At 41.2% G+C, this 27,904-nt stretch overlaps 1 protein-coding gene across 2 annotated transcripts; it reads right to left on the bottom strand.

The window, feature by feature from the left end:
* LOC120304504 (immunoglobulin superfamily member 1-like) lies at positions 1-27,904 on the bottom strand. Of its 2 annotated transcripts, none has more exons than XM_039335155.1 (9): positions 27,681-27,904; positions 27,529-27,564; positions 26,227-26,511; positions 22,340-22,630; positions 20,813-21,103; positions 12,546-12,836; positions 10,607-10,711; positions 7,580-7,617; positions 1-2,853 (listed from the first exon to the last, which is right to left on the bottom strand). In XM_039335155.1, the coding sequence occupies exons 1-9, from the start codon at positions 27,706-27,708 to the stop codon at positions 2,734-2,736; spliced, it is 1,485 nt and encodes a 494-aa protein (XP_039191089.1). In that variant the 5' UTR covers positions 27,709-27,904; the 3' UTR covers positions 1-2,733. The 2 variants fall into 2 exon arrangements, with proteins under 2 accessions (XP_039191089.1, XP_039191091.1); XM_039335157.1 differs by having other exon boundaries at positions 1-2,276.

Genomic DNA, 27,904 nt, shown 5'->3' with positions numbered 1-27,904 from the left:
TCACTGAACCAGGCTTGGAAATCTGGCCTGGACAAGAGAAATGAGATTTGCATTTTGTATTAAGGTACCAGCCTTCTCAGGATCATAATAAAGGACTCATTCTGTAGCGTGTTGTATCTTTATTAAATTATAGTCAGCCACATTTCAGCAACTCTTCAAGGTCACCAAAGATAAAACATAACAAGATCACAGAAAGCACCAATAGTATAAGTATAGTAACGAATATGAATGTAGACATTACCCCATTTCTGGGAATGGAGAAGTTCCAGAAGTCCCCAAATTTCCATGTTAGTGGATTAGTCACAGGATATTTATATTTCTTCAGTAATTTACACTGGTTGATTTACATGTCAAACATGTCACAACAGCTGAGGCTAGTGAATTTGTCAGAGCTCAAAACGCTAAGCAAAAGCCAATCTAGTCAGTATCTGGATGAAAAGCCAGGAGGAGTCCAGGACTGAAGGCTAGATAGAGCAGTTGAAAGAAACTTCTCTAGAAGAAACTATGACAAAATAAATCCATGCTTTGAAAGAAAATTATAGGTGGTCATCAGATGTGGGCTTCAACTGAAGAGAACCTTTATTTTATGGCACTGTTTCTCAACCTTGGCTACATTAAGATGCATGGAATTCAACTCCCAGAATTCCCTAACCATGCTGCCTGGGGGATTCTGGGACATGAAGTCCATACATTTTATTGTTACCATGGTTGAGAAACATTGCTTTACATACTAAGTAATCTACTGCAACATTAATAGTCTAGTAGATTCTTGTACCAATTTAATTTGATTTAACCTCTTTTTAAAAAAGAAAACTAGATATAAAAAGGAAGAATTCTAAATCTAGGTTCAGGAAACAGGTTTTGTAGGATTTAAGAGTTCAAAAGTTGGCATTGACTGGACTTCTCTGTGTGTCAGCTCCAGCTGACAAGATCCCAGTGAGGCAATTTACTTGCTCTCCAACTGCTCCTTTGAGATCTGGATTGAAAAGCCAGATAAGAACCACTAAGTTGACTTCAAGTGGGGTTTCATGAAATACTTTTGCAATTTGAAAGACAAACTGCCAATGGAGGTTCTTCAGAGGAGCACGTATCAACCATGTCTTGGTGGTGTAAATCCAAAGGCACTGACTGACTGACTTACCACAAGGAGGAGGTGTTTTTATGAATCTGTTAGAGAATTCAGGATTTATTCTGAATTGTACTGTTTGTCTACCTGCTCTTTGTCTAAGAAATTGCAAATCTTGGGTCCCTTTCTTCTGTTCTTCTTCCCACATCCACAGAACCCATGCTCTGACTTTTATCTGGTTGGATGTACAGTAGTTAGCTAGGTAAAGGCTTTGCCTATCCTACCCATATTTCCTGTAGATATATGCTTGTTAATCACAAAACCTGCTTCCCTAATCCTTGTTCAGATTGGATTCCCATTCTCAGGAACACATACAGTACTTCAACAAAGCCAACAGAAGGAACCTCAAATTACTCCTGTTTCCCCCCCTCAGTATAGTTTAAAAACTTCAGTTGTATCTTCTGTCCCTGTGACCCTGAATTTGTCTTGTCATCAAGAGAGGGGGACACAGCCCTGTCCTCCTCTCTTCCACACTGCTAAAATATTCTTCTACAAGTTGCTGTGGTCCTGCTACAATCCCACGGTGGGTCAACTTCCTTTCATTTTATTTTTCAAGGGCATGTTCACATTACTGTACCAGATTTGATTGGATTACCGGATGTAACCTGAGATGAGAAAGGTGGCTGTACTTTTGGAGGGAAAGAGGCTATTTAATAAGTCTCAAATTATTTATCTCTTTTTGTTAACCTGTCACAAATTGCCCAGGTGAGGACACAATTGTTCTCACAAGAGTCAGAACAATATACCATAATATGATCAAAATGTCATATAGCCACTGCAAAGGCTGGGTTTTTGGTGTTGTTGGTATTATTTTCAGAACATGTTTTCCTGAATATGAAAAGGTTCATGGAATTTTTTACACCCTTCTCACCTTTTAAATTATAGTAAGAATATTCAAATCAGCCTTATCCATGTCCGTTTTAGAATCAAAAGATCCATCATTGTGTTTGGCAACAGAGGATCAGTTGCAAAAGGGGATTTTCACCATCATAATGAGGTTGGTTGTTGGGGTGTAAACAATATCTACCGTAGGTGCAGGTTAACTTGCTTTCACAAGACATAAAATTCCTCATGGCTGCATAGAAAAGTCAGGAAAAAGCAAGCAAAATCCAATGGTTTTGGTATAGTTGCCTCTAGATAGAATTCATATCTAAAAGCAAAAACAATAAAATATATTATTTTACTAACCAGAACTTCAGAGAAGTTTTTCCTTAAATATTCACTTCTAGCCGTGATTACAGTTATAGAGTTCTGATACTCGGAATTCCATAGTGAGTCTCTTAAATCTCCTTGTCTGATTCTTTTTGCTGTTGGCCCATCTCAGTCTTGGAAAAAATTGGACTTGAGTTACGGGATGCCAGGATTCAGTTTGCAGTATTGGTTATTATAATAATCTGCTTGTGAAGACACTTATGGGCAGGATATGTGCTCGCCTGAACCCAGCATACCTCAGAGATTGAACAATTAAAACTGTGAAAGAGGAAGGAGGATGTGAATACGCAAGATGATCTGAACATGGGTATCCCTAGTATAGATGGGTATACCAACATCTCAGAATGAACTTCCATTCTGAATAGGCTTCCTTATTGGGTCTCCTTAATGCTTCCTTAGGATACTGTTGCATAGACACAGGATTCGGGGGCTGTTGGTCTGATTTTCAGTGAACTGTGGTTTATTTCAGCATAAGAAACTTCATCAGGTGTTTCCTCTATGGGAAAGTTTAAGAACTGCAGAGGAGAAAAGAAAGAAACGGAGAGTGCAGTGTTTCTGCTAATGTTTCAATAGAAGCCTTTAAGTATACTCTAAAAAACATTAAGTGTGGCCTCTCCTGAACAGCTAACTAATGCTGGGGTATCCATACTTAACCAAGAGCCAATTAGGTCTAGTGGTTAAGGCACTGGACTAGAAAGCAAGAGACTCTGAGTTCAAGTCCCATCTGGCCATGAAAGCCAGCTGGGTGACCTTGGGCCAGACACTCCCTCTCAGACCAGACACCCTTATGTTCTTTGGTGTCCCCACATGCCAAAAGAGGTGGTTTTATGTTATGATATCATGTCACACGTTTTGTCACTTGCCTTCATGTTCTTCCAATAGAAACCTATGGCTGGCTTGGCTATTCAAAGTAAGCAACAATTTAAAATATTATGAATCAACAACATTCATTCAATATTCATTGACAGCCTGTTTGGTATGGTAGTTGGGATGCTGGTGTATAGATGCATGTATGTGTGTGTATGTGTGTAATTATGTATAATTATACTCACACACATACACACACATATACACACATATAATCTCCTTCAAGAGCTTTACTGATGGCTAATTTTCTCAAAATGCTACATGAGGACTCTTGATCACATGGTTTCTCCCAGTCATCCTCCTAATTATATGATCTGGAGTTATACAGGAACTCATTTTGATTTCATCTTACAAAGGACAGTGTAGAAAGCAGAAGTGGCCACATGCTTTGTTCTGAGTTAGCAAATTTAGTTGCACATTCTCATCACTAGGCAGAATTTTACCCCCCCCCCCAATAATGAATGCTTAAAAAAAACCTTCCAGGGCTGAGCTCATTAGAACTTTAGCAGATTAATCATGTACCTTGAGGTGGCTTGAATATTGAAAACCATTATTTGGTGATGTGTTGGAGAAGCAGATTTGGAAATTAAGTATGTCTTTCAGTAGCCATTTTTGGCCCTGTGATTGATTAAATGCCATCAACTCTTAGTGACCACATGGTGCACCATCACTGCTGCAGTTAAGTCCATCCAAAGTGCTGATAGAGATCCTTTTTTCTTTCCTTCCACTTTTCCCAGGATTTCTCAGTAAGGTTGGGTTTTTGCATAATATGTTCCAAACATGACAGTTTGAACATGATTATTTTGTGATTTAAGGCTCTGGATTGATTTATTCTATGATCCTTTTGTTTTTTTGTTTTTTGGGGGGGCTGTCTTTGATATCTTCAAGAGACTTCTTCAACTCCAACTTTTGACCAAAGTTGTTGTTGTTGTTAATTGCGAAGTCATGTCAGACCCATCACGACCCCATGGACAATGTTCCTCCAGGTCTTCCTGTCCTCTACCATCTTCTGGAGTCCATTTAAGTTCACGCCTACTGCTTCAGTGACTACTGCTGGAGTCTAGCTTGTAGGATTTTAAGCATAACTTTACTAGCATGTGAAATGAGTGTAATGGTGCGATAGTTTGGACATTCTTTGGCATTGCCTTTCTTTGGAATTGGAATGTAAACTGACCTTTTCCCATCCTGTGGCCACTTTGAGTTTTCCAAATTTGCTGGCAAATTGAGTGTAGCACTTTTACTGCATCGTCTTTTAAGATTTTGAATAGCTCAGCTAGAATGCTGTCACCTCCACTAGCTTTGTTGTTGCTCAGATTTCCTAAGGCCCGTTTCACTTCACATTCTAGGATGTCTGGCTCGAGGTCAGTGATCACCCCATTGTGGTTATCTGGGATATTAAGCTCATTCTTGTATAGTGTTTCTGTGTAGTTTTGCCACCTCTTCTAAATCTCTTCTGCCTCTGTTAGGGCCCTGCCATTTTGGTCCTTTATCATGTCCATCTTTGCATGAAACATTCCCTTCATATCTCCAATTTTCTTGAAGAGATCTCTGGTCCTCCCTATTCTGTTGTTTTCTTCTATTTCTTTGCACTGTTCATTTAAGAAGGTATTCTTATCTCTTCTAGCTATTCTCTGGAATTCTGCATTCAATTGGGTGTATCTTTTTCTTTCTCCTTTGCCTTTCGCTTCCCTTCTTTCCTCAGCTATTTGCAAAGATTCCTCAGACAGCCATTTTGCTTTCTTGATTTTTTTTCCCTTTGGGATGGTTTTAGTTGCTACCTATTATACAATGTTGTGAATCTCTGTCCATAATTCTTCAGGTACTCTGTCTATCAGATCTAATTCCTTAAATCTATTTGTCACCTCTACTGTATATTCATCAGGAATATGATTTAGTTCATACCTGAGTGGCTTAGTGCTTTTCCCTACTTTCTTCAATTTAAGCCTAGATTTTGCAATGAGAAGCTCATGATCTGAGCCACAGTCAGCTCCTGGTCTTGTTTTTACTGACTATATAGAGAAGTGGTTCTCAACCTGTGGGTCGGGACCCCATTTGGGGTCGAACGACCATTTCACGGGGGTCACCAAACAATGCAGTCTGCCATTTCCCCCCCCTTTTCCTTAGCTGTGCTACTCCCTTTTATTCTATTGGTTTTTGAAAGCCAATAGAATAGACTCTCTTGACTAGAGTCTAATTCTACTGGCTTTCAAAAGCCAATAGGAATTGTCCAGGCTGTCTCTGCCCTGCTGAGCCCACCAAAAGTCCCATTCTGCAAACGGTACTGCACCAGTTGAGTAGTCCTCGACTTACGACTGGTTGAGTAGTCCTCGACTTACGACCGGTTGGGGGTCGTGGCATTAAAAAGGTTGAGAACCACTGATATAGAGCTTCTCCATCTTTGGCTGCAGAGCACATAGTCAATCTGATTTCTGTGTTGACCGTCTGGTGATGTCCATGTGTAGAGCCGTCTCTTGGGTTGTTGGAAAAGAGTGTGTGTTATGACCATCGTATTCTCTTGACAAAATTCTATCAGCCTGTGCCCTGCTTCATTTTATACCCCAAGGCCAAACTTGCCTGTTATTCTGGTTATCTTTTGGCTTCCTACTTTAGCATTTCAATCTCCCATGATGATAAGAACATCATTTTTTGGTGTTAATTCTATAAAGTGCTGTAGGGCTTCATAGAACCAGTCAATTTCATCCTCTTCAGCACCAGTGGTTGGGGCATAGATTTGGACTACTGTGATATTGAATAGTTTGCCTTGGATTCGAACTGAGATCATTCTGTCATTTTGAGGATTGTATCCCAGTATTGTTTTCCTATTCTTTTATTGACTATGAAGACTACTCCATTTCTTCTGAGGGATTCTTGCCAGCAGTAGTATACCTGATGGTCATCTGAGTTAAATTTACCAATTCCTGTCCATTTTAGTTCGCTGATTCCGAAGATGTCGATGTTCAGTCTTGTCATCTCTTGTTTGACTACGTCTAACTTGTCTTGATTCATGGATCTTACATTCCAGGTTCCTATGGAGAAAAGATCTTTACAGCATCGGACTTTCCTTTCACCACCAGATATATCCACAGCTGAGCGTCCTTTCAGCTTTGGCCCAGCCACTTCATTCTTTCTGGTGCTACTAGTACTAGCCCTCTGCTCTTCCCCAGTAGCCTACTGGATACCTTCCGACTTGAGGGGCTCATCTTCCAGTGTCATATTTTTTTGCCTTTTAGTGCTGTCCATGGGGTTTTCATGGCAAAGATACTGGAGTGGTTTGCCATTTCCTTCTCCAGTGGATCACATTTTGTCAGAACTCTCTGCTATGACCTGTTCGTCTTGGGTGGCCCTGCACGGCATAACTCATAGCTTCATTGAATTACGCAAGCCCCTTCGCCACGACAAGGCAGTAATCCATAAAGGGGACCAAAGTTAAGAAGCATAAATACCCTTCCTATTTCTTCAAAGTCCAAAATTTACTTCCATAGAATATCAAAGAAAAACATTGCCTGCACAATACTAGATACATCAAGGACCAGGATAACCTTTTTCTAAGGCTTTCGTTGCTCCCCTACCAAGTGCTGGTCTGTGGGATATTTCTTGACCGCTGGTTCCTTTATTGCTAATAGTTGATTCTAAAAGGCAGAAGCTATCCACCACTTCAATATATTTCTTGCAAATCTTAAATCATTTTTTTTCATTGTACTCCTTGCCTTTCATTATTACAGCTTGCAGATCATTTGCATTCTCAGTTACCAGAAATAAGGTTGCCAGCATAACACAGGTTATTGATGTTTCTTCTTCTAGTTTTAAAAACATCTTCTTCCAATCCAACCTCCTTCAATGTTTATTCAGCACATAGGTTTAATAAATAAGGAGATGCTATACAGCCTTGTCTCATTCCTTTGCTGACATTCAAACTTACCTCGAAACTTGCACACTGCTTGTGATCAGTTAATACAGGAGTCCCCAACCCCTGGGCCATAGTCCACAACTGGGCCGTGAGCTGGCGCACAAACATGCGTGTGCAGCTTGGCTTGCACGAGCGGCGAGCCGACACACATATGCAGCTGAGCTTACAGTTGAGCTGCATGTACATGTGTGTACATGCCAGCCCGCTGCTCATGCAGCTTGGTTCCCTTCTCCCCGCCCCCAGCTGGGCCGTCCAACTGCAAAGGTTGGGGACTGCTGATTTAGGAGACCCAGTAAAAATATTGGCCTAATATGAAATGCGAAGGTTTTCTTAAGGCCAAGATACTTTCCTTTGCCTTTTGTGAACCCTCATTTTAAAAATGAAAATTAGCCCTGCCATATTGATTTACGACTGATACATTGACATGTTGACAGTTACAGGACTAGTGTGCCGATAATGTTTCTTACCGTCTTCGGTAGTGCATTGCTTTCTTTGGTAACAGCGTCTGTAAGTTAAAGAGATCTTGTGAAAAATCCTTCTTTGGCCTATTTTCAATGCTGGCTTATTTTCTACACCCAAGCTCCTGGTCTTAACTGTTTTGGCTGCATATATTCTGTATTAGGAGAATTCTGCAATCAAGCAGGTACATTTTACATTGGTTCCTGTACTCCACAGAAATGCAGTGAATTTTCCACACCATTCTGTTCCCAACCTTTTATACCTCCTGCAACCTGAAAAGTGGACCAAACTCACATTACAGGCAATTCAGTATCAAAATATAGATAGTTCATTTAGTGATGATTCAAAGTTATAATGGCACTTAAAAAAGGGACTATGACCATTGTGCCCACTTAATGGCCACTGTAGCATCCCCATGGTCACGTGATCAAAATTCAGATGCTGGGCAACTGGCATGTATTTATGACGGTTGCAGTGTCCCAGAGTCACATGATCCCCTTTTGCGACCTTCTGAGAAGCAGTCAATGGGGAAGCCAAATTCATTTAACAACCGTCTTACTATCTTAACAACTGCAGTGATTTAGTTAACAGCTGTGACAAGAAAGATCGTAAAATGGGACAAAACTCACTTAACAAATTTTAGGCTTAATTGTGACTAAGTTCAGGACCACCTGTACTGATTCACCCAAAAATGTTCAGTAAGGGGGTTCCTTAGATTTTCTTTTACAGCGATTTAAAGTATTTGTAATATCTATAGACTAATCCAAGCTATAACAGCAAACAATAGCTGCAAAATACAATAATTAGATGATAATAGCAATCATGTTAAACTACCCGGGATGGTTACCTGCACAAACTTCCTTCCCAAATCAAGTCAGTTTGGAGCCACTTCTACTTCTCATCCCAAGCTTTTCCAAAGAGGCCAAATGGAACTGTCCATATGCGTTCTGCAACCTATTTCCTTGCTGTTATAAGGACTAGAATTTTATTTCATTTTTAAATTTGTCTTTCTCACACAAACTGCACCTTTGTATAGGTAGTCCTTGACTTACAACAGTTCATTTAGTGACTGTTTAAAGTTATAATGGCACTGAAAAAAGTGACATGACCCTTTTTCACATTTAGGACCATTGCAGCCTCCCCAGGGTCATGTGATCAAAATTTGGATGCTTGGAGACTTCCGGTGGCGTAGTCTCAGCAGTGCGGGGGAAGGTGAACGGTCTCCGTTCCCAGAACCCGATTATTTCTCGTTTTGGGGACCTTTCAGAGCGTGAAGAGCCTGGAGGGCTTAGCGGACTAGAGGGAAAGTCCAGAGTGCAGCGAAGTGAAAGGCGATCACTGGCTGCAAAGAAGGACACCCCTATCAAACTAACGTGAAAGTGTCTGCCATCGCGCTATGGCGGACCCGAGGCTGCGACGATCCAGAGAGCACAGGGAAGAGAAGATCTTTACAGCAGATTGTGACATTGGCGGATTATCCTGAAAACTGCAAGGCTGATGTTCGTTTGGAAAAGTGAGTCCTGACTTTTTGGCTAAAAGGGATCTCCAGCAGGGGAGCGGGCGGCGACTCGGCGGAAGGAGCAGTGATTCAGCAGAATTTGTTCAAACGCTAAAGTGGCAAAGGGGGAAGGGCAAAAGTGTTTGAGCTAGCGGTGTGGTGGTGAGACAGGCAGACATTTGGTCAAAATCTGAAGGAAAGGAGAAAGCAAAGAAGGAGAGAGATCAGGTATACAAGAGCGACAGGAAAAGAAAGGAGAAGAAGAGAAGCGATGAGAGCAGACGATGGCAAACCATGATGGCAAGATTGGTTTGAGTGGACAAAAAACATAGGACACAATATAGAATTAGAAGATTGGGAAAGAATTTAGAACAAAAACTACACCGTAACTAAATCTGATGCATATAAGAAAAATCAGTATAAAATGCTATACTGCTGGCACTTAGCCCCAGCAAGCCTGGCGAAAATGTACCCGAATCAAAGCCCAAAATGTTGGAAATGTAACCATCATCAAGGTATCTTCTTTCATACTTGGTGGCCATGTCCCGAAGCGAAAAAATACTGGACTAAGATACAAGGGTGGCTACACGAGCTAACAAAATGCCAAATAGAACTAAACCCAGAAACATTTCTCCTGGGAATTCTTAAAAAGAAATTTGATAGGGAAATAAGATATTTGATTCTACACATATTAACTGTGGCAAGAATTATGTTTGCGCAATACTGGAAAGAACGCAATATATCACCAGAGGGACTGATCATTCAGAAGATATATGAATGTGCCGAAATGGATAAACTCACTTTAGAACTAAAAGAAAAAGATGATTCGGAATTTTATGCGGTTTAGGAAAAATGGTATACATGGATAGATAATAGAAACAAAAATTGGAAATACACATAAGGTTACTGTGAGTTAGATATTGAATGTATATAGTGTATATATTGTATAGAATGTTGATCCGAAGTATATAAAAATGACACAGTCTGCTGAATATGTACTAGAGTTGTATAAAGGAAAATAGTAATAAAAACTATTTAAAAAAATGTGGATGCTTGGCAACTGGTTCATACTTATGACAGGTGCAGCATCCTGGGGTCATGTGAACAGCTTTTGCAAGCTTAAGACAAGCAAAGTCAATGGGGAAGCCAGATTTACTTAACAACCATATACTAACTTAACAGTTGCAGAGATTCACTTAACAACAGTGGCAAGAAAGGTCATAAACTGGGGCAAAATTCACTTAACAAATGTTTCATTTAACAATAGAAATTTGGGGCTCAGTTGTAGTCATAAATTGAGGACTACCTGTACTATGAATAGGTTTTTAATCAAATGAGACTCTTAAGCAACCAGAGAAGTGTAGCCTTAATCTCAACTGCTGTAAAGCAGTCCATATCCAAGGGAGTCCTTGGTGCTCCTTTTGCTGGCACTGATGATGTTACCTAGTCTGAATAATGAAACGTCTGCCAGAAAACAACCAAGTTCATTTCAAACTTAAGCGACAAATATTCACCTCTACCAACCCACCTTGCTTACCTTTTCTTCTTCTTTTGTATAAAATGAGGATAAGTACCAATAGGAGGACAGCCAGAAGGAAAAGGAATACAGCAGTGCTTGTCCATAGAGTTATTAAGGATGCAGCTGTAAAGCCATAGACATCTTGATTAGAAGGCTAATAATGCTATCTAAGAAATGCATAGTTGTCAATGAATGACTACCTATTGTGATCTTTTTACCAGTCCAGCCCACCCGTTGGTTCATCTTCTCAACTTAACAGCCCCTTAAAGATTCCAGGCAGATAGCAAGGAAAACAAAGATGGCCTTTTCCAGTTTATTCATTTTATTTAAATCCTGCCTTTATTTTGTACAATTCAAGGCAGAGTACACATTGCTCTCTCTTTCCATTTTCCCATAAGAACAATCCTAAGAAGTGGGTTGGGTTAAGACAGATGGACTGGTGCAAAGTTACCTAGTTGGCTTCTGTAGCTAAAGAACTAGAACTCATAACCAGTTTAGTTTCTAATCCACTATCTTAACCACTACAACAAAATAGCATTTGAACTTCTCCACTCATCAGCTCATTACCATCAATCATCTACTGGGAAGAATACTAGAACTGCCTGTTGGTTTTGAAATCCATTTTATTCTACTTTACAGACAATGTGACTTTTAACAATTTATACAAGTTGCACAGCTGTGTTTTTCTTAATGTGGGGTTGAATTGTGGAGTCCTAGGTGCTCTCTGAGTTTGGTTGTTTGATTCAAGATAAGAAGGATTATGAATTCTATTCTATTCTATTCTATTCTATTCTATTCTATTCTATTCTATTCTATTCTATTCTATTCTATTCTATTCTATTCTATTCCAGAACACATCCTCTCCAGCAGCCAACACTGAGATAAGCAGGGATTAACCCCAGACAAACCATCAAGCAAAGCAGAAAACAATACTCTAATTAAAAAAAAAACTATTAAGAAGAAAATCACCCACCCACCAAAATAGGCAGGGCAAGCTACTGAAGCAATCCTTACATTCACTCATGCTGATGATGTTACCTATAGAAGTTGGGTAATGTGACATCTAAACAACCAGCCTCAGAGAAGGACTCCGAGGACTCCATTTATGTTTCTTTCTGCATTATTTTTCAACTAGAAAAACTTTTTCTGCTCTTGGCACTCTTTCATGCCTGGAGGTCCATCTGAAGCTGGTCATGTGATCAACTTCAGGGGTCAGGTAGAGCCTGCAGCTAAAGCTATTGCAGGTCCTACTGTGACCAAATCCCTTCTCCTTCACCCTCCCTGCAAAAGGGAATACACACCTCAATCTCTACCACATTTTCTTGAGAGCATTTTCTTGTCATTGGTAAAATAATTTGAACAGGTGCTGTCAAGGGATAACTCCTCCTCCTCCTCCTCCTCCTCCTCCTCCTCCTGCTCCACCACCACCACCACCACCACCACCACTATCATTAACTAAACCTTTTCATTTTAGGTTAACCCAAGCAATCGTTGCAAGCTGTGCACTATTTCATTAATAGCCTATAATATGTACAATTTTTATGATCTGTTATAATCTGGTGATGGAATAACTCAGCAATGCAGATAAGCCTCTGGTCTTTGTCTACTCTTTCTTCTGCGTTTCTAGCTCTTTTTCAGTCTCTTATGTTTATTAATTTAATTTCCATTAGCCTAATAAAAAAAGTAGAAAGTCTAGCTGTCAGCCTATATGTCGATATTTCTGTCTCTCTACCTCTGCTTGATGGCACCCACAAAACATTTCAAAAGTCCCAAGGTAGACACAGGGCCACCTACTCCTGCTCATATTCAGATGTGTGTGACCTCCGTGTTGTGCAGACAGTGTGTCCGATATCCCATTGCTAAGAGATCTGTTCAAGGTCTTCCAGAAATCCAGTCTGTCTCTGATTCACTGACAGGGCAAATGGGGAAAATGAAATATGCTATGTTGACATCCTACCTTTCCAAGGCCTCTCCAGTGGATCACTTGGCACTGACCAGACAAAGGAGCTGCTTTTGCGATGGTACTGGCAGGTATAATTTTGTGCCTCTTCCGACCTCATCCAGTGGAGAGAAAAATTCACCGCCTTTTCCCCTGACTCTGCAGCCTTGTAATCTATCTGCTGCCTTGATTTCAGAAGAGCAAAAATCAGATCTGGTTCTGTCCCCTCACACCGTATGGAGATGTTTGCTTCTGCAGCATCTTGTTCTACATTTATAATCTGCATGGAAGGCTTGGTCAGGCTGGGATCTAGGAGGGGGAACGATTCAGTGGAACCTCAGAGACCCTTGTAGATCAGTATCTCCACTTTCATTCAACCACAAATAACATTTCTCCCTTTTCACTCTTTTGGCAATGAAAGGATCCTCCTCTCCATTCTCACATACATATTTTTTTTTCCAAATATTTATAAGAAAGCCTATTTATTTCTTCCCCACTCTGTTATTCTAGCCAGGTGCCCAAATATGCCTTATATTACATTCTGTGTCTTCAAAGTGATATGCTAAACAATTGAGCTTATAGAGAAGAATGGCATCTGTAAAAGCAAGAAGATGTTAAAATGAAGCTATAGATGCTCAGTGCACCTTCTTCTATCAGACAATCAAAGTAGGGTTAAGGCTAGAGCAGCAGTGGGCAATTAATTTTCCTGGAGGGCCATGTGAAAAACTGGGACTGTTGTGGAGGGCTGAACCAATAGGGCTGTGAAGGTGTATAGGCACACATGCGTGAACATAAACTCACTTTTTATGACTCTGTAATATTACATCCTTTCCTGGACCAACAATCCCTATTCATGGTCACTCATGCCCTAATCCAGTGGTTCTCAACCTGTGGGTCGGGACCCCATTTGGGGTCGAACGACCATTTCACGGGGGTCGCCAAACAAGGCTGTCCGCCATTTTTCCCCCCTTTTCTTTGGCCAAGCCCCTGGCACCCGGTGATGTATAAGTGGTTGGGGGTCACCACAACATGGGGAACTGTATTATGGGGTCGCGGCATTAGAAAGGTTGAGAACCACTGCCCTAATCACCTCCCGTCTTGACTATTGCAATGGACTCTACGTGGGGCTGCCCTTGGAAGAATCTGGAAGCTCCAGTTGGTGCAAAATGCAGCGTCCTCAGTGTGCACCTGTATTACCTCTCCTGTGGGAGCTGAATTGATTGCCAATTTGCTTCCGGGTGCAATTCAAGGTGATGGTTGTCACCTTAAAGCCCTTCACGACTTGGGATCAAGTTATCTGAGGGACTGTCTCTTGCCAGTCACATCTACCTGACCAACTAGAGTGGCCTTCACAATAAAAGCCATGCAGTTGTATTGTATGCAGGGCATACATTTACATTTAATTTCTAATTTCCAATTGGCCTCATGTAGGCTGGACAGAGACAGCTAAAGGGCCGGATGTGGCGTAGGATGACACATACATATCCCTGCCACTCCAACTGAATTTTTGTGCATCTAATAACCTAATTACGACCATGATCCATGAATGCATGTTTGACCCAATTAAAGTGGCTTGAGCTGACACTACATGCTAAGAATACAAATATTAAAAATAATCAAGCTTCATTCATTGAGTTAAAACTTTTTGCGTAAACTCAACTATCCAATCACAGCATTTCCAAGAAGGACTGGGAGATAATTAAGATGATTAATTAGAAAAGAAGCTTTATATTGATGTTGTGGTTATTTGTAGAAATACTAGAAAAATGTTTATATTTAATATCTATCAAAATATCAAGAAATGTATTAATTTAAGGTTGGCAAAAGAGAACATCGTTGAAAGAAGAAAAAAATCAAGGAAAGCTGCTATGTAGAATAGATTATGGAATTATAGAAATTAATTGTTATTGATTGTTTTTAAATATAAATCCAGACAATACACTGTTTACCAAATATTAAGGTGACTATGTTAAAAATAATAAAATATATTTTAAAAAAGAAATAAATTTGCAAAGAATCCAAGCTCAGGGAAGCACCAAGGACTCTATTTATGTCTCTTTCTCCACATATGTGGCTTAGCAGACAAATGTCCCAAAGATGCTTTTTCACAAGGCAACTGGACTTTCTTGTTTTTCTTTGAAGACGTTTCGCTTCTCATCCATCTTCAGTTCTGATTGGATGGTGGGGAATGGAATGATTTATATTCCTTGCAGACAGCTGGTCATTTGCCTTCTTTTAGAGAGACGTTGAGGCCACCTGGAGGTTTATCTGTGTTGCATGGCACAACATGGGAGAACAAACACATCAGGACAAGATTCAACCGTCCATCTGCATCTAAAAGACAAGGACCATTCTTTCGAAGAGAGCAAAGTCCACATTTTGGATACAGAGGACTGCTGGTTTGAAAGAGGGGTCAAAGAGGCCATCTGTGTCAAAACTGAACAGCCCTCTCTCCACAGAGGGGGAGGGATCTGACATCATCTACCTCCAGTCTACAACACAGTCTTTTCAGCAGTTCCAAGAAGGCTCTGCACCTGATGAAAGTTAGCCCAGAAGGAAATATTAAAAAGGGCAGAAAAATATATTTTTCCTCAAAAGGACTTTTTAAAACCAAACCTGGCCCCAAATCTATCTCTCTGCCCCAAGCAAGACTTTATCCCTAAACAAATGCAGATGTAAAACCATCAGAAAGTTGGAGCCAGAGCAATCAAGAAGACAAAAGAGAAGATCTGCATACCCCACCCAAACTCTAGGAGTCAACCCCATCACCTGGGAAGCAGGATATGATAATAGAATTAAACCACAGATATCAAGGCCTAGACAAACACTCAGAAACAGCCTCAAGGTTCATGCCACAGGAACAGGAAACTATTCCAAACAAGGCTAGAGGGGGTATAAAAGCCTACTGCCCCATGTGCTCACTCTTCTTCGCCCTTCCTCCTCTGTTCCTCTCTGTTCTTCTCTCCTCTGCACTTTCCTGAAGAACCATCTTTCTGCGATAAACTGTAACCTTCTTCCCAAAGCAGTCACCATGTTTGCTTATTTATTCCCGGCTTGGATGAACCAGGATGAAGACTTTACTTCTAACAATTTGGCACCCCGAGATGGGACTCCAAGCTAACCTCTCCAATGGACTGAGACTGGTAAGCCCCATCTTGCCGGCAGCAGACCCCCTTGTGTCTGTGGATGGGTTTCCCAGGCCTTGCCCATGTGGAGCTAGGGTAGTAAAGGGAGTTTTGAGAGTTTGAGCTCAAGGGCTGCTTTGGAAAGAAGATGAAGGTGAGTACCTCTAAATTTTAAGTTTAAAGCCCAGGGGAACAAAGAAAATGTGTGCATTTCTGTTTGGGTGAGTGAGAAGACTTTTTTTCCCAATCACAGTTGGATTTTGCTGCTTCTGGTCTTTCCTAGCCGCAGAAAGGATCTGTTTAATTGGCAGAACCTGGAAAGCATGGGGGTTGGCCAGAGCACAGAACCTTTTGTTAGGGAAAAGGGAGAGGCTGTGTGAAAATGAAATGGAATGAGTGAATGAAAGAATTGGATTTGGGCAACTAGCTGGTAAGGCCCTGTAAGCAAAGCAAAGTTAGGAAATTAAGCCTCAGGAAGGGAGCGGCCACTTACCTCCGAGAGCAAGTGGAGGTGCCCACGGACATTAGAGGCGTCCGTAAACAGTGGTGTGAAGCCGGCCGGTCGAAGAGTAGCCAGTACCTTCTAACGAGGAAACCAGAAGTGTCTCTGCAGACCCCTTTTTGGTCTGAAAACGTGGCAGGATCCCTCAGAGGAGCTGTCCCACGAACTCTGTGAGGGATCCAGAGTGCTCCGTGAGTCCCATTTTTACCGGACTCACAAAGAATCGTGGTGGAAGAAAGAAGTCTCAAAAGGAGGCTTTGACTGTGTAGTGCCCTTTAGCGTCAAGGGAAAATCTCGTCAAATAAGAATGGGAGATTCCAATTCAAGGGCTAAGGTAGGTTTCCCAGTTGAAAGCTTGCTCGTAGCCTGGGACAGGAATCAGCTTCCTGTCCAGGCCGGAATGGAAAAGAGGTAGGTAAAGAAACTATATGAAAAAAAAGAAAAATAGACTTCGACTGTGTTAGGAAAGAAGTCTCACAAGGAGACTTCGACTGTGTAGCGTATGAAAGAAAAATAGACTTTGCTTAGGGCCTTGCTGGGAAACCAATTTGGCTAAATAAAGGTACTTAAAAGGGAAAATAAGAAATAGTGATTCTCTCTCTCTCTCTCTATCACTCTCTCTCTTCTCTATGCAACCACGTGGTATGCTTAAAATATGTGCCTTCCCTAACTTGAGTTATCTGAAATTTATGGTGGGAATGACTAGGATGAGTAAAACTAAGACTTCTGTTCTCTTGTCTTTGTGTATATATGTTTGTCAAAGTCTGTGCGTGAGAGGTAAATGTGACTGTTAACTGTTTCAAATCCAAAGGAAAAAGAATTTTAAAGTCTGCTAGAAATTCTGCTTAAAAATAAGCCACAAAAAGGAAATACCTCACTCTGTTTGTCTGGCCAACAAACAGAGTGAAGAAAAAAAAATGTGTTTGTTTGTTTGTTTGTTTGTTTTCCTCTTTCTCTCTGTGTACGCTAAAGAATAGCCTTAAGTTACCAGGAGGGATTGTTTTAAATTTATCTGTTGGAAAAGTTTCACTTGCATTTACTGTATGTGTTTTATCTATCCTTTTCCTGAAAAATGTGTGTCTATCTACAAGAGCATTTTGAAGTTCAAGTCTGATTGTGTGGGGAAATAATTTTCTTAAGTTACTTTTCTTATCCTATCACTTACTGGTGAAACTACTTTGAAGCTTTCTGAAACATAAGCATTTCTCAATCTCTAAAATGATGTGGTCTATTTTAGAATAAATGTGCACATATTAAAATATTAGGCTTTTAAAATTATTTGGAGTTTTCAGCATTCTCAAGCTGCCTAGCATTTTTTTTCTCCTCTTCCTTTCAAGTTGCAAGTTCTTGTCCATAATATGTTGCAAATGGTCAAGTTCAAAGGTGAAACCTTTCATTTTGTTGTTCCCCATTTGTCTATGTTTAATAACTGCAGTATTAATGCCCTTTTCAAACTGCCTGCAAGCTACCCCCCTTCCAATTCTTTTCCTGCCCTTTGTTCTCCATACCTTTTGTCTGCCTCTCCTGGTAGAGTCCACCCAGAAAGCAGGGGGGGGGGGAAGACCTTGTTCTTGTATCTTTCAGCCCTGAAAACCTCTCGCAAGCCTTTGGAAGCAGAACACACAGACCCAGATGCTGCCTCCATCCATTTGAGCCATGGAATTGAGTTTTGAATCCAGCCATCCACTAAAAAGCCACCATGCAATCTGAGTGGGGAACATCTTCCCAAGTCCTACCATTTACCCAGATGCCTGTGAGAGCTGCAGAAGGAAGGTGGTGCCATGTGAAGCCTCAGAAGAGAAAATTAGACTGTGGGGGGAGGGTGGAAACTCATTGTAAACTTTTCTTTCTTGCCCCATTTGTATTGTAACAAGCCAGTCGAATGTATTAGTGGAGAGATGGCATTTAGGAATAAGTGGTAGAACAAGTACTGAACACCTTGGACTTCTATCTGGTGGGAGGGAAAACTTTTCCAGAATGTTTGTATTGCCTGTTTTGTAGAAATAGCTGCATATGCACACATACACCATTCACACCATTCAGAGTCTATCCCCTCCACCTACCTTTAGTAAAGTTCCTCAGGCTGATTTTTGCTCTATTGCACCAAAGCTTTGTGGGACCAACTTCCAACAGATTCCAAGGGGAGGGAACCAAGCCCCCTCAGGTAATTTGCAATTCATATGCCCTGACTAAGGAAGCAACAGGAAAAATCCCAAACTTCAGCCCTGAATATCTTGCACTGTTGGGCTCAGATTGGGATTCCTAGAGCTCAGTATGTGCAATTTAAAGAAAAATTTAATAGCCTGGCATATTAGACATTACAAACCTGGATGCACTGAACTAAGAGCTAACCCCTGAAAACGGGCAACCATGTACTAAGGAAAACCATGGCTGTGAAGAATTTTGGGAGGTATGCAAACCTGACTGGAAGCTAAAGGTGATATCCAACATTTGAAAATGATTGGCACAGAATATTGGATACTATAAATTTCTTTTCCACCTAACAAAATTTTGCCCTGACTTTTAGAACTTTATGGGTGCAAGCTCCCCTTTTGGGAGCCACTAAAGGGATCTTTTTCTGCTGCCTCCATTAATGTCTTATTATTATTATTATTTTGCTTAACAGTTTAAAAGCTTGCCTACCAAGTTTAAAAGCTTCCCTGACCAGATCAATTTTAATGTTGTGCCAATAAGTGTGTCATAAATTTACACACTTAAGGCACAAAGCGGGGGATTGATGAAAGTTAGCCCAGAAGGAAATATTAAAAAGGGCAGAAAAATATATTTTTCCTCAAAAGGACTTTTTAAAACCAAACCTGGCCCCAAATCTATCTCTCTGCCCCAAGCAAGACTTTAGCCCTATACAAATGCAGATGTAAAACCATCAGAAAGTTGAAGCCAGAGCAATCAAGAAGACAAAAGAGAAGATCTGCATACCCCACCCAAACTCTAGGAGTCAGCCCCATCACCTGGGAAGCAGGATATGATAATAGAATTAAACCACAGATATCAAGGCCTAGACAAACACTCAGAAACAGCCTCAAGATTCATGCCACAGGAACAGGAAACTATTCCAAACAAGGCTAGAGGGGGTATAAAAGCCTACTGCCCCATGTGCTCACTCTTCTTCGCCCTTCCTCCTCTGTTCCTCTCTGTTCTTCTCTCCTCTGCACTTTCCTGAAGAACCATCTTTCTGCGATAAACTGTAACCTTCTTCCCAAAGCAGTCACCATGTTTGCTTATTTATTCCTGGCTTGGATGAACCAGGATGAAGACTTTACTTCTAACACACCCATTTGCACCACTCAGGTGAAGACATCATCATCATCATCATCATCATCATCAAGTTGGAAGGGACCTTGGAGGTCATCAAGTCCAACCCCCTGCTCAGGCAGGAAACTGGTTGTCCAGTTTCTTCTTTCTTCTTAAAAATTTCCAGTGTTGGAACATTCACTACTTCTGGAGGCAGGTTGTTCCACTGGTTAATTGTTCTATCAGGAAGTTTCTCTTTAGTTCTAGGTTGCTTCTCTCTTTGGTTAGTTTCCATCTGTTGCTTCTTGTCCTGCCTTCAGGTGCTTTGGAAAATAGCTTGACTCCCTCTTTGTGGCAGCCCCTGAGATATTGGAACACTGCTATCATGTCCCTCCTCACCCTTCTCTTCATTAAACTAGACATACACAATTCCAGCAACTGTTCCTTATGTTTTAGCCTCCAGTCCCTTGATCATCTTTGTTGCTCTTCTCTGCACTCTTTCTAGAGTCTCAACATCTTTTTTACATCATGGTGACCAAAACTGGATGTAGTATTCCAAGTGTGGCCTTACTAGGCATTGTAAAGTGGTATTAACACTTCACGTGATCTTGATTCTATCCCTCTGTTAATGCAGCCTAGCGTTGTGTTGGCTTTTTTGGGTAGCTGCAGCACACTGCTGGCTCATATTTAAGTGATTGTCCACTGGAACTCCGAGGTCCCTCTCACAGTTACTACTATTGAGCAAGGTACCCCCTATACTATACCTATACATTTGGTTTTTCTTGACATTTAGTTGCCTAAATGTAGAGCCCTTTTTCACCATTGAATTTCATTTTGTTAGATAGCGCCCAATGTTCAAGTCTGTCCAGATAAGCCTCCAGGCAGCTTTAATGACTCAGTAAAAGAATGCAAATGACCAGCTGTCTGCAAGGAATATAAATCCTTCTATTCCCCACCATCCAGTCAGAGCTGAAGAAGCTTCTTGGATGAGAAGCAAAACGTCTTCAAAGGAAAAACAAGAAAGTCCAGTTGCCTCCTTTGGGACAACCATGACCTGGATGACTGAGAATCTCCATAAACACTTAGCAGACTAGTCTTCACACTTCCATAGTAGAAGTGATGGACACATGCACATATTACACTGGTGTTGCATCAGACGCCCCTTTCTTTTGACTCTACACAGGCTGCTTTTCACACCTATTTGTATAGTGCAAATGACATTGGCGGCAATTCTTTCTCATTCTGATTTTTCTTTCTTTTTTTTTTAACTTTGCTCATTTCAGCATCTCATCCTCTGGTTGCCTCAAATGGTTCAGGATAAATGCTCCCCAGTGTTACTTATGGTTCTTATTCGGGGACTTGGGGTTTGGAAGATAGCAGGGATAGGGGGAGAGCAAATTCCTTACCTATTACTTGCAGCTGCAGAGGATCACTTAACTTTGAATACATAAAGGGATTTTTTTTAAGCTGATAACAACAACTGTAGTTCCCAATGTCTTCCAATTTGACTCCCGAGATGGAAAACTCAGCCAAGGAACTGTTTGGTTTTGCCCTTTGGGATGTTACAAAGACTGTTGACTTATAGAGGAAATAGTTCAGATCATCTTCTGGCCCCTGGCAGTAGATCTGGACATTTGTACCAAGCATTTGCTGTCTCTTTGGTTCCAGGTAGATGGAAGGCTTGTGGGCCATGGGATCTGAAGGCAAGAAAATATCAGATAAAGAGCAAAAGCATTAGAAGCACCAAACGGTAAGCCTTAAAAATGGCAAGGACCTACAATTTCCTCCTCTTTTAGATTTAAGCAAAATCTCTAGTAAGACTCGTATAGCTGGGGAGGAATTTGCTGAATAGGAAAATAAAAACAGAGAAATAAGGATGACTAAACGAACAGCTTTCCTGAATCTGGACAAGGCTTCAAGTTCATTGTTAGCTTGAAAATAATTTTGGATTTCCTCTGAAATTTTATCTTTAACCTCAGCATTCCATAACAAACTCATCAACTCCAGTTAGACATAATTTCTCAGACTTTCACTCAACCCACTCACTCTTTCCAAGCTTTGTTTTGCCATATGTTCATTCCCTCTGTATGACCAAACCACCTATTTCTTTCATAATGGTCTCTCAATTGTGCAATCCACATCTTTTCAGTGTTCATTCATGCATGCATGCAGGGTACCTTGGGCCAATCACTGGGAGACTGTGAGTTCTAGTCCCTCCTTACCCATGAAACCAACAGGGTATCTTGGGCCAACCACCAGGAGATTGTGAGTTCTAGTCCCTCAGGTATGAAACCAAAAGGGTATCTTAGGCCAATCACAAGGAGCCTGGGAGTTCTAGTCCCTCCTTAGGCATGAAACCAACAGGGGATCTTGGGCCAATCACCATGAGACTGTGAGTTCTAGTCCCTCCTTAGGCATGAAACCAACAGGGGTTTTGGGCCAATCACAAGGAGCCTGGGAGTTCTAGTCCCTCCTTAGGCACAAAACCAACAGGGGATCTTGGGCCAATCACCGGGAGACTGTGAATCTTAGTCCCTCCTTGGGCATAAAACTAACAGGGGATCTTGGGCCAATCATTCACTCTCAGCCCCAGGAAGAAGGCAATGGAAAATCACTTCTTAAAATCTTTTCAGAAAAATTGCAGGAACTAGTCCAAGCAGTCATCTGGAGTCACAAACTTACCTGAGGGCCTTCATTCTACAGCATGAGCTGTTGCCATACAACACGGGAAGATCACACTATGATTATTACATTTGTATATTCTTAGATGTTCAAGCAAATAATAAAACATTAACTGAATTGCAGATGCATGAAGAGATGGAAGAAAAAGAAAATTCAAGTGCTAATATTATTTGTATTCTAAGTACAGAAAATGCAAAACACTGAACTCTCTTTTGTAAAGCAATTATGAAGAATAGGAATCCATTTCTTACCTGTTATATTGATATATATTTTATTACTGAACTCTGAGTATGTGTCGTAAGAGTATATTCGATAGTCACAAAAATAGATCCCTCCGTTTGATTCTAGGGCACTGAGAATAAGGGATCCAGTCCCTCGGTTCCATGCAATTGGGATTGCTAGTTGTTCTAAAGCCCCTTTTTTGAAGAAGGTAAAGAGTACATCTTGGTAATCTTCCCGTTTGCACTGGATGGTGACTTGTTTTCCTAGGTCAACCAGGCCACTGGGGATCGCTGAAATAGAGGGGCTGGGATAGAATTGTGCTGAATAAGAGGGGGGAAAATGAGATTTTAATATTGCAATATTTGCAACAGCCTGAGTCTTTAAAGTGGCAGATATTTGCATTCCAAGAGGAAATAAACAACTATGGTTCAGTCAAAGCCCACCTGGGGAGGGAGGCAAAGAATCAGGGTAACAACTGTGACTATCAGCTGATCTAAATTTCTCCCCTTTTTACCTGTACCAATGAAATGTTGTAGCTCAGGGTTGAAATGAAGGGTCCTTAGTGTTCTCTGAGTTTGCTTGTTTTCCTGTAGACATTTCATTACCCTAACTAGGTAGCATCATCAGTGTTAGTAAGGAGAGCTGTTTGCTGTCAGTTTATATTCTGGTGTCTTGCCTGCCTGTAAGGGTGGGTGGTCTTGAGGATTTCTTGATTGGGCTGTTTACTAATAGCTCTTTGGCAGTTTCTTGATTGTGGTATTGTTTATTTGATTGTTGACCTGAAGTTGGCCTTGGAGTTAATCTATGCTGATCTGAGTGCTGATAACTGGTGGAGAGGTGCTGGAGTCTTTTTTCTCTTTTGGGCTGGTTGATTGTCTCTTTTGCATAGTCTATAGATGTTATCAATGTCTATGTGTTTATTGATGGCTGATTTGTCAGAATGCAGGCTTCTAGAAATTCCCTGACAGTTTTGGACTTGGCCTGGTCACATTTTCCCAATTGAAACTATGGTTAAATCTGTCTATATGTTGTGAAATTAAAGAATTTTCATCGTACATCAAGAATATCTCAGAAATTGCAAGTAGACTACTACAGCCACATGGAATCAGCACAGCACACAAGCCAACTAAAACCCTTCAAAACTTCCTAAGCAAACCAAAAGACCCAGCAACTCCAGAAGGAAAAAACAGGAATCCTCCACAACATACAATGTAAGAACTGCAACAACCACTATAGAGGACAAACAGGCAGAAGACTGGCAGAAAGCATCCATGAACACCAGCTGGCAGTCAAAAGACATGATGAAAATTCTTTAATTTCACAACATATAGATAGATTTAACATCTATAGACTATGTAAGAAACAATCAACCAGCCCCAAAGAGAAAAAGACTCCAAAGAGCCATTAGTAAACAGCCCCACCAAGGAATCCCTAAGACCTCCCCCACCCACCCAGACAGACAAGACACCAGAATATAAACCAGGGGTAAGCAACCTTGGCTCTTTTATGACTCATGGACTTCATCTCCCAGAATTCCTGAGCCAACTGGCTAGGAATTCTGGGAGTTGAAGTCCATGAGTCATAAAAGAGCCAAGGTTGCCTACCCCTGATATAAACTGACAGCAACAGTGCTCCTTACTAGCCCTGATGATGTTACCTAGTTAGGGTAATGAAATGTCTGCAAGAAAACCAGTAAGCTCAGAGTAATACCCAGGACCCCTTTTTACCTGTGTTGAGCATGAAATGAATGTAGAAATATTATCACAGCTGCCAAGTTGCCTTAATGATCCTACCCTGGAGACTGCAATTCATTCAAAAGACTTTGATCAGGCAAGGGTTAAATGAGCACCTTCTCAATTTTTTTTTTTAATTTTTTTAAAACTCACTTTTTGCTCTCAGTAATGGAATGGATGGCGATCAAGAAATGAAGCTCGATCAGTGATCACTTGGCCAGTGATCCTCTCCTTTCTGGGCAGAAGAAGAGACAAAAACAGGACCACCACTACTTCCTAGCATAGTTCTTGGTGTCTTGAAGCTTATCTCATCTTAGATAATGCCGCCCCCCCCCCCTTTGCATCTAACCATGGCAAAATCCTTCCTCAACAATGGCCATTGCCTATTTGTCTCCAGGATACTGACTTCAGTTGGTGAAAGCTACAAGTCACCTGTTGCAATAGTAAATTGATGGTTTCCCCCTTATTCTGATCCCAGCCACGGACAGCCTGTAAAGACATAAAGTCAGTTTGGCTTTGTTTGTTTTTATTTTATTTATTAAACAAATTTATATAGCCACGCAACTGTCTCTGGGCAGCTTACAAAATGTAATCACCCGCTACCTTTGGAGGACGTCGAATGACAGGGAGCAAAGAGCAGTAAGGTAGATTAGACACCAGCAATAGGATAGCAAATTCATGCCAGTATAATTTCCTGCTGGCTTAAAGACAGGCGGAGAGTTCTAAAGTATAATACATTCCCTTAAACTTTCAGGGATGAACAAATCCATGAAAATTTGTGTTTTCTTTTCTCACTTTGTGGGGACTGAGGCATGGGAGGGGCCAATATAGCAGCAGCCACCTTGAGAAAGCTTCTTAATTTATCAGTTGATACTCATGGCTAAATTGGGTGCTAAAAGGTAGTGGGGCTTGCACTGATGATGTTAGTTTGGTAATGAAGCATCTGCAAGAAGCCCACCAAGCTCAGAGAGCAGCAAGGATCTCATAGTTTAACCTTGAGCTATAAGTATTTTTTTCTATTAATAATTCTATTTTCCTTTATTTGTATGAAAAACATGTCTTTCATACATTGTCCTGTCTTGAGCCTGAAATTTTGAAGGCATTATTTCTGAGTCTCCCTCCCCACCCACACATGGAGGTATTGAGGTGGTTGGAAAAATAAGGAGGAATAAAAGTACAAAGAAGAGCAACAAAGATGATTAGGGGACTGGAGGCTAAAACATATAAGGTACTGTTGCTGGAATTGGGTATGTCTAATTTAATGAAGAGAAGGATGAGGGGGGACATGATAGCTATTCTCCAAAGCACCTGAAGGCAGGACAAGAAGCAATGGATGGAAACTAACCAAGGAGAGAAGCAACCTAGAACTAAGGAGAAACTTCCTGACAGAACAATTAACCAGTGGAACAACCTGCCTCCAGAAGCGGCGAATGCTCCAACACTGGAAGCTTTAAAGAAGAGACTGGACAGCCATTTGTCTGAAATGGTACAGGGTTTCCTGCCTGAGCAGGGGGTTGGACTCAATGACCTCCAAGGTCCCTTCCAACTTTATTATTATTATAAATGGATTACAGCTGAGGGGAGGATATTAGCTGATAAATAGCAGACCCTCAGCCTGCTTCAGTTTGGAATGATCTCTTGAGACCTTGGCAGGAATCAGCCTTGGGGAGAAAATGGCATTTTCCATCCTTCCCGCATTTTGGAGAATGCAGACTTTGGTTCCCTTTTTTACATCTAGAAAAACAAAGGAAGTCCTTCACATCCCCTCACAACTGAGCCCAAAATTTCTGTGCTAAGTGAGATATTTGTTAACTGAGTTTTGCCCCATTTTAAGATCTTTCTTTCCAAGTTGTTAAGTGAATCACTGGAGTTGTTCAATTAGTAACATGGTTGTTAAGTGAATCTGGCTTTCCCATTGACTTTGCTTGTCCAAAGGTTGCAAAAGGGGATCACGTGACCCCGGGACGCTGCAACCGCCGTAAATATGAGTCAGTTGCCAAGCATCTAAATTTTGATTACATGATCATGGGGACACTGCAGCGGTCATAAGTGTGAAAAATGATCATGTCACTTTTTCAATTCTGTTTCAACTTCAGGCAGTCACTAAACGAACTGTTGTAAGTCAAGGACTACCTGTAACTAATTTAATCTCATTGACGAAAGCAGCACGGAAGCACTCTTACCTCGCACATAGATATCAACTGTCTGGCTGAAGTATGACCACATCGAATCTGATCGATATATACAACGGTATTGCCCCTGGTGTGATTTTTGGGCATCGATAATATGAAATTCATACTCATCGTGGTCTGTATGTTCACAATTTATTTTCGCATTTCCTTTGTATAGACAGAAAATGAACGTCCTTTTTACGTTCCCTTCCTTCTTGCAACTGATGATTATATTCTGCCCCACAGCAACTACGTTACTGGGATTCACTGAGATGGAAGGTGGGCGATAAGTTTGTCCTGGATAAGAGGAGAAGACAAGAGAGGTTGTAACATGGAGATCCTGAAAGCAGTTGTTTGTGGAATCTGGAAGAAATCCGTAGGTTATACTTTTAGCCAACAAATAATATTTCATGTGGTGTGTGAGGGCTATATATGAAATTGTGCAAAACTTGAAAAAGCAGCAACATGTCCCTTACTCAGTAACTCACAGCACATGAGTTGCCAGAGAGAGAGAGAGAGAGAGAGAGAGAGAGAAGGGGAGGGAGGGAGGGAGGGAGGGAGGGAGAGAAAGAGGGAAAGAGGGAGAGAGGGAGGGGGAGAGAGAAAATGAGAAAGGAAGGGAGAGAGAGAGAAAGGGAGAGAAAGAGAGAAAAAGGAAGAGAGAGAGAAAGAGGGAGGGAGGGAGAGAGGGAGGGGAGAGAGAATGAGAAAGAGGGAGGGAGAGAGGTAGGAAGGGAGAGAGAGAAAGAGGGAGGGAGAGAGAGAGGGAGAGAGACAAAATGGTTGCACTAATGTAAGATACTGTAGCTGTCTGGAAAAAAAAATGGGGTCCCTTTGGTTCAAAGAGTAAATCCCAATGGACTGGGGCGATCTCCCCCCCCCATATTTTGGAAGAGAGACTATCTTCCATCTTGGTTTTGGGTGCACAGGATGAACACAGCCCTCTCTCCTCTAATACCTTGTTTTGATTTTAGACATCTGCCTCCTGAGAAAAATTCCACTCAACCAAATCTTAGGACAAGTAAGTCTAAAGAAGGAACAAATCTTAGGACAAGATTGAGTAATGAGTTTTGGAAACTCCATCCACACAACTCCTTTGGAATTGAGGTGACAGGGATACCCAGAGTTCTCCCTTTAAGGAACTTGGCTCTGATCATCTCTCTGCATTCATGCAGTGTCATTAGATGCCTCCTTGCAGAAAACAAGACCCAGGAAAGGTGAACCCACCATGAATATGCATGACAGAAGGGAAGACCACAACATGTATTTCTCATTTTGCATACATCCAATAGTTGTGTGTCTAATGAGACTCACCTTCAGCCATCCACCTATGCTGGGTCAGCCACCATCCTGAAAAAAAGATGATTCCATTAGTGTCAAAATATCTGAGCAGCAGAAATTGATACTGGATCTTTGATCTTGGCACCATGTTGCCATCCCTACTTCTATCAACTGGCAATACCAACCCAGGAACAGATTGAAAATCAGCCTCATGCTAAGATTTTTGTAGGCAACAGATCTTCCGGTTTCCTAGGTCTTCTGTCTTGTCCCATCCAGTTGCTCAAAGGAACCTCTCCAGTTGATGCTGAAATATCACAAGAATCCCTGGAAAAGATTTTGTCCTGCACACACAGTCCTCCAAAAGCAGTTTAATTCAGACAACAGCCTCCTTATTCTGCCTGATGATTCT

Source organism: Crotalus tigris, unplaced genomic scaffold (assembly GCF_016545835.1).
Source record: "Crotalus tigris isolate CLP2741 ecotype Arizona unplaced genomic scaffold, ASM1654583v1 scf7180000017639.5415321, whole genome shotgun sequence".
NCBI classification, from domain to species: Eukaryota; Metazoa; Chordata; class Lepidosauria; order Squamata; family Viperidae; genus Crotalus; species Crotalus tigris.
Note: the sequence above shows the minus strand (reverse complement) of the source record. Positions and strands in the feature narration are given on the sequence as shown.

Excerpts from the sequence above, each read along its gene's own strand:
- LOC120304504 (XM_039335155.1), bottom strand. The coding sequence starts at position 27,708 with ATGAGGCTGATTTTCAATCTGTTCCTGG. Across the intron at positions 22,631-26,226 it reads AGTTGATATCTATGTGCGAG|CACAATTCTATCCCAGCCCC; the intron begins GTAAGAGTGCTT and ends CCTCTTATTCAG. Across the intron at positions 10,712-12,545 it reads ACTGGAGAGGCCTTGGAAAG|CTGCATCCTTAATAACTCTA; the intron begins GTAGGATGTCAA and ends ATGGCTTTACAG.